This window comes from Pinus tabuliformis, chromosome 5_1, assembly GCF_031772625.1.
Source record: "Pinus tabuliformis cultivar Carrire ecotype Pingquan chromosome 5_1, CPIR1, whole genome shotgun sequence".
NCBI lineage: Eukaryota > Viridiplantae > Streptophyta > Pinopsida > Pinales > Pinaceae > Pinus > Pinus tabuliformis.
In genome coordinates this window covers 491,288,031-491,295,088 of record NC_142305.1, presented here as the reverse complement: position 1 = coordinate 491,295,088, position 7,058 = coordinate 491,288,031, and the positions used below count along the sequence as shown (strand labels likewise).

Below are 7,058 nucleotides of genomic sequence, written 5' to 3'. Positions count from 1 at the left end.
ATTCACATTACACTTAAAAACCTTTCTATAATTATTACTTTGCTATTATTTGGGGCCTAGTTTATAATAACAAGTTGTGAAAAGTTTCGAGGTATAATTTGCAAATTATTAACTCACTATAATCTATATTTTTTAAAATCAAAAACTCATATTTTTTTAAGCATAATTTGTCTCATTATTAACTCAGCACCAAATAGATTTTTTAAATCCAAAACTTATCTTAAACCACCAAGATACAAATTTGACCCCAAAAAAATAAAAACAATTCACCAAATTTCAATTAAAACCACCAAACCATACCATGGTTAAACAACGCCCTTTTTCCAATATAACCACTGCACCCATGAAATAAATGCGTTCTTACTAATAATTAGATCCACTTAAATTTTACTTATTCCAAACAAAACTTAACCTAACCGACAAAATTTAATAATGAGAATTGCCCTAGTATATTGCAATTGTAACCTAACGAACAAAATTTAACAATGAGAATTGCCCCTTTATATTGCAATTGAAATTATAGAAGAAGACAAGTTAATTGCACTGAACCCATGTGAGATTGGCGGGCCTCTGATGGAGCAACATGTGGTGCGATTCTCCTGTGGTCTGGTACAATAATGAGGATGCCTAAAACCTACTGAGGCACAACAGTTGCAATCAAGGTATGCATAAACCAATGTTTGAGGCTTTATTCAATGCTAAAATGCAATTGTTTCCTCTCAGTTCTAAGGGTATTCTGGGAGTTTGGATAGTTTGGATACTCAGTAGTGGAAGTTTAACAACTACCCACATGAAAACTGAACTGAAATTGCCCCAAAATTGTTAGAGATACATTGAAATCTGATTGAAAATAGAAATATAGATAGAATGGAAGGCACTGCAATGGATGGAACAATGTTGTCTGGTGGTCCTCCTTCGTTTGATGCCCTGCAACTTCATCATCTTTCTCATCAGCATCCTATTATGGTAGGTCCTATATCGATTGCTCACCCCCATGTGACTTTGAGCCAGGAGGCTAATGGGCAGCAGCACTGCCTAGCCCTCGGAAACCCTAGAAACGTTAAGGCGAAGCCCCCTTTGAGCGACGAGGACGAGCGCAGTGAGGATGGAACAGAGGCCCATATGGGCAAGAAGGGTTCCTCCCTGTGGCACCGAATGAAATGGACAGATGACATTGTTAGGCTTTTGATTTGTGTGGTTTCATATGTGGGTGAGGATGCTGACTGTACTAATGATGGGAATAAGAGGAAAGCTGGGATTTTGTAGAAGAAGGGCAAGTGGAAGTCTGTGTCAAGATTCATGGTGGAAAATGGCTATAGTGTTTCTCCACAGCAATGTGAAGATAAGTTCAATGACCTTAATAAGAGGTACAAGAGACTGAATGATGTCCATGGAAGGGGCACTGCTTGTGATGTAGTTGAGAATCCTAGCATTCATGATGGCATGGATCTGTCCCCCAAGATGAAGGAGGGCGTCAGGAAGATACTGAGCTCTAAGCATCTTTTTTACAGGGAGATGTGTGCATACCACAATGGTGGCAGGATTCATGCAGAATTTGAGCATAGTATGATGCCGGTGTGCGCAAATATGAGAAGCGGAGAGAGGAATGAAGCGATTAGGCCGATATCTGAGGAGATGGATGATGAGGAGAATGCAGATGAAGACACGGAGGATGAAGAGGAGGATGAGGAGAGTGATGAAAATGAGGGGGGTTTCGAGATTGAGGGTGAGGTCGGAGAATTCATGAAAAAGCCGAGGATGGTTCAGGGGATGTATGGTGGGACACAGGAAGGCGAACGACTGAATACCCCATACAATTTTAATCAGGAGATAATGAGTGTGTTGCAAGAGGGTACCAGGACAGAAGCGCAGAAACTACAGTGGATGAGAAATAGGACCTTGCAATTGGCAGAGCAGAAACTGGGTATTCAAGCTAGGGCACTTGAATTCGAGCAACAGTGTATGAAGTGGAAGAGGCTTAAGAGTAAGAAGGACAGGGAATTCGAGAGGTTTAAGTTGGAGAATGAAAGAATGATACATGAGACTGAGCAATTAATACTTCAATTGAAGAAGAAAGAACTTGGGTTTGAATTGAAAAGGTCAGAGGCATCTAGTTCCCCCCTGTCTGCCCTTCACATGGACCAAATGCAAAGAAGGGAGCAACATGATATGCACAGTGAAGAGCGGCTTCAGTGATTTGGAATTGTACAAGCATGAAATGCAGCTTGTCACGAACCTTCATAGAGTTGCAAGACATGGTGAGCACTTCTTTGGTTACTGACTATTTGCAGGTATGCTTAAAACATACAAAAGCACATAATTCTTCAATGGACTTTGTAAAGCCTATAACTGATGCTTGATTTTGTAAAAAAGGCCTTTTGCGATTCACTTAAGCTTTAGATAACCTAAAGAACCTCGAGCCTGGTGGTTACTAGGATAAACATTCATGAAGCTTGTGGATGGAGAAACTTTGTTTTCTGCAGAGAGCTGTAATCTAAGCTTGGAAGGAAAATACTTTAAGATTTTTCTCCTCTTTAAAAACCTAGTGGATAACTGATGTAAATGCATTTTTGTAGAATATCTGCATCATTCTTTTTTATTATGATGAGAAGTGACCTATCTCAAATTGCTCTGGGATAAACTTGCAAGATTGTGAATAAGATTGCAGTGCACACATTGGTCTCCAACTTGCCAACTTCTTGTAACATTTTTGTCAATGACTGATTCAGATCATCTACATTAAGCGTTCTTTTTCTGATAATTACCTGATTAAGAATCATAGAATGTGGTCTGTGGAATTTTGACTGAATATTATATTTACTCTGATTTTTCTATTTGGCTCCCAAAAGTAGAAGATTTATAATTGTCATTTTGGCTGTCACTGTATATGTGTATGTATTTCGTGTGACCTATTATGGATGAGACATTTTCCTGTGCCCTTGCCTTGAAGTTTAGTTTGTTCTATCTATTACGATACAAAGTCGCTGGCTGGGTGTAGTCTTGGTTTTATATGTTTTTTGGATATGGTGAGTATGATTGGAGTTGTGCAAAGCTAATCGACTAGCTGAATCTTGTAATGATGTAGCTAAAACATAACGTGTCGTGTATAGAGCATATCATCTTTCTGTAGGATGGTCTGGCTTTGTAGGGCATGAGAATGCCTTCACCACTTATCACTATATTGTGTTTTATGAAGAAGAGAGCATATGCTTTTGGAAAATCTTAGGAAATGCTATTGAATCTTTACAGATATCTGAAATGGAAATGTAAAGAACCCATTCTAAATGGTTGCTCTAAGTAGAGCATTTACAAACCCAATCAGGTATATGCTATGTAACATGACATGCGCCCCCACCATCATGAATTCTTTGTGCTGGATATGACACCACTATGACACATGCCGGACATGAGTTTGACTCGTGTCCTGGGAGCATGACACAAGTCAAACTCGTGTTGGGCACATGCCAATTTCATGTCCCGATTTCATGACACTTGTCCCTCGAAAAAATCCCAAAATCCCTTTGCATGCTCAACAACTTGCTGTTGGCCTGATTTTCCACACATTCATTCACTTTTTTGGAGCTGTGGGAGCATTTGAATAGCAAGGGAGAGAAATGAGTTTTGGAAGAGGTTCGAAGTGCAGGTAAGTTGATTTGGCAATCTTCTGAAGTGTGTCAATTTGGTGAAGAAAATCAGCACTTGAGCAACCTGATAAAGCTGACCAATGCAACTACAGAATGACTACTTTAGTAAAACACTATCTACAAATAAATCATGAAAGCAGTACATGAGCCAACCCTGCAAGACAAGTGTCATTGAAGATAAAAATGATCCATCCTTTTTTAGAGAGCCTATTTTAAATTTGAATATTACTAATCAGCAAACTGGCTTCTTTGTTTTATGGGTTGTATTTTAATATGGTGCCTGAAGGATCCTCTAAAATAGCCAATTCAATGAAGTTCCTGATATTATATATACATACAAATGTAGGTTTCAAAGACAGAAATGTAATGCAATATAATTAAAATAATGTTGGAATGGTAGATATGTAGGAGGAGAGAGCAGTGGTGGTAGTGATGCTGATTTTGATGTTGATGAGCTATGAGATTCTTCCATGTTGATCTACGGTTCTAGTATCTACCCTGTTTTGTATTTGCCATTGGCATTCCCACTTATAGTAGCAGTGACTCAATGATTCAGTGTCTATGTAGTACATTTTGATTTTGATGACTTAATGAGAAAACTGCAGTTTATGGTTTTAATTTCTTGAATGTTTGTCAATTTATCACCATTGATGTAGTAGTAAGTACTAGTTGTATAATTGATGATTGTAAGCTATGTCACAGGGTTCGGCGAACCTGAAGCTTCAGGTTCGAAATTCGGCGAACCTGTAAATTTTTTTTGAAGTTCATTCAGGTTCGCCGACCCTGAAAGCCGAACCTCAAGTCGAACTCGAACCTCATCGAATTTCGTCGAACCTAATCGAACCTCAACGAACCTAATCGAACCTAATCGCGAACTTAAACAAATTTTTTGAAGTTCGACGGTTTTCTTGGCTGAGTGTGGTACACGAGCTTGGTTTTGTGAAGGCAACTATCACAACATAATGCTACAGGAAACAACATAAAACTCATAAATAAAAGTGCAATTGCACACCGAATAATTGTACTGCTTGAATCTAAAAACTCCATTGATTTGTTGTTCACCCCAAAAAAGGAAAACGGGTAAACTCACTATGCAGAGAAGAAGTGTGGGATGAACTCACTATGCAGGGTGGCTTTTATAGATAAGGGACACTGATTACTTTGCTTTGAGAATGTAAATCTGGGAAACAGTCGATACTTGCAACGTTCCTCCTTGATTATGAATAATATACTCAAAATATTTAACAGTGTCCTATTTGAAATCGGACTTTTGAATATTGAAGAACATTGAAATTTTACTGTTGTGGGTGAGATAATTACGTGAAACAACTGGCTTTCTTTAATTGACAATTACAATTTATTTGTGTGTTTAACAAATTTGTGTTCATCAACTTTACGAAAATTGCATTTCCAACGACTTCTGGGATATGGGTTTTTAAAAGAACGATGAAGTTTTACTGTGACTTGGTATCTGTATATTCTTTTATATTTAACTGGTGGTCTGCTCAAATATAGTCTATATTGAACAAATTCTGGTTAATTAACTTTATAAAATTGTATCAAAGGCTATAAAATGAGATATCTAACTTATTAAACTAATTTATAATGTATGGATTACACTGAGATTCTGATTCTTCAAATAAAATATATAATAGAATTTTGTATAGGTTAAAGAAATGAGCGTTATGATGGTGAAATCCAAAGTTTTTCATCATATATATATATATATATTGAAAAATATGTATAGTCGAACCTAATGCCGAACCTCATTCGAACGTTATGATGGTGAAATCCAAAGTTTTTCATCATATATATATATATATATTGAAAAATATGTATAGTCGAACCTAATGCCGAACCTCATTCGAACCTAATCGGAAAATTCGAATTTGAATCGAACTTAATCGTTGTCGAACTCGAATTCGAACTTGAACCGTGTGACATAGATTGTAAGTATAATGTATGATTGGATTTGAATATGGTCGTGTAAATGTTTTAGTTTCCAAGTAAAATCTGTCTATATTTCATTTTGTGTGTAATTCACTAATTTGTTATATATATATATGTATATTTTCTTTCTATATAATATATAACATGTCCTCTGTGCCATGTCGTGTAAATGTTTTAGTTTCTAAGTAAAATCTGTCTATATTTCATTTTGTGTGTAATTCACTAATTTGTTATATATATATATATATATTTTCTTTTTATATAATATATAACATGTCCTCTGTGCCATGTTCCAGGGGTCGCTGATGTTTTAGTTTCTAAGTAAAATCTGTCTATATTTCATTTTGTGTGTAATTCACTAATTTGTTATATATATATATATTTTTTCTTTTTATATAATATATAACATGTCCTCTGTGCCATTCCAGGGGTTGCTGTGTCACGTTCAGATACTCGTATTTTTGTCTTCCGTGTCCTATGTCATCGTGTCATGTGAGTTAGGGCACATGTATAATACTATAGTCATGGACAGAATTCTCATATTTGAGGCTTTATGCAGCATTCCAGATTGCAGTATATCATTAATCCTTCTTTTATATACTGTGTTCAAGACAGTGCATTCAAACTCATCCATTTTGCCGTGGGAATTTTTGTTAAGTAATTCTAGAAGGCATTTATTCTGAATAGGAATCAAATCAAATTCATAGCATCTATGTTGACTTCGTGTGCAGCTAGGGAGTAATACCAGTAATTCTGTTCTGTTTTACTGTTTGATCTTGTTTTGTCATTTTCTATGCAGATGAAACTGGCATAAAGGACATTTTTTTTCTTTAGAAGTGTAGGATGTTTGGAGATCTTACGTCTTTAAAATTCAGAATGTGAGAGCTCAGCAAAGTACATGACCAAAATAAAAAGGAAAAAGTATTACAAGGGAAACAAATTATGATCTATAATATTCTAAGCAATTGTTAATGGAATAGTCTATCCGTTCTAGTTTTTGCATCCATATGCGACCAAAATCAATCAAATCATAGTCAAAATCAGTGAATATTTTCTTTTTGTTATGTACCTATAGGTAGGTACATGACCATTTTCTTTAACATACAAATGGATGAATGGATGATTATTTACTTAAACTCGGCCCCATAACAGTGGGTTTGTTGTACTGGTTACACATAGGTTATGTAGTTTTAAAATAGGTTTTGCTATATTCAAGGTTTTCTTTAATCTGGTCTCAAAATCTTTTCCAAAGTGTTGGGGTTGTTGCTCCAAATGCCATTTTTGTTGGCCAATGCCCTAGCCTTAGAATCCTTACTAACAACATGTTGTCCCACTAAATTGAGCTCGATCTTCCTGAGAGGAGCAAAAGTTTTCACCCCAAAGTTAGATTGATTTCTTGAGTTCATTATGGTGATTGTTATATTCTCCCTGATTTGTTTACAGAATAATTATAGTCATGTACTG

At 36.2% G+C, this 7,058-nt stretch overlaps 1 protein-coding gene and 1 long non-coding RNA gene across 2 annotated transcripts; both read left to right on the top strand.

Annotated features, from left to right (window-relative positions):
- The first annotated feature begins 933 nt into the window (after nt 1-933).
- LOC149165632 (uncharacterized) lies at nt 934-2,305 on the top strand. The gene has a single exon (XM_089432336.1). The coding sequence runs from the start codon at nt 1,300-1,302 to the stop codon at nt 2,194-2,196; it is 897 nt and encodes a 298-aa protein (XP_089288462.1). The 5' UTR covers nt 934-1,299; the 3' UTR covers nt 2,197-2,305.
- LOC149165631 (uncharacterized) lies at nt 2,154-6,821 on the top strand. The gene is made up of 3 exons (XR_016260760.1): nt 2,154-2,291; nt 6,023-6,167; nt 6,394-6,821. It is a non-coding gene; the product is annotated as an uncharacterized LOC149165631 (long non-coding RNA).
- The last annotated feature ends 237 nt before the right edge of the window (nt 6,822-7,058 follow it).

Bases quoted from the DNA above. Each gene is read 5' to 3' on its own strand.
- LOC149165632 (XM_089432336.1), top strand. From the start codon at position 1,300: ATGGTGGAAAATGGCTATAGTGTTTCTCCACAGCAATGTGAAGATAAG.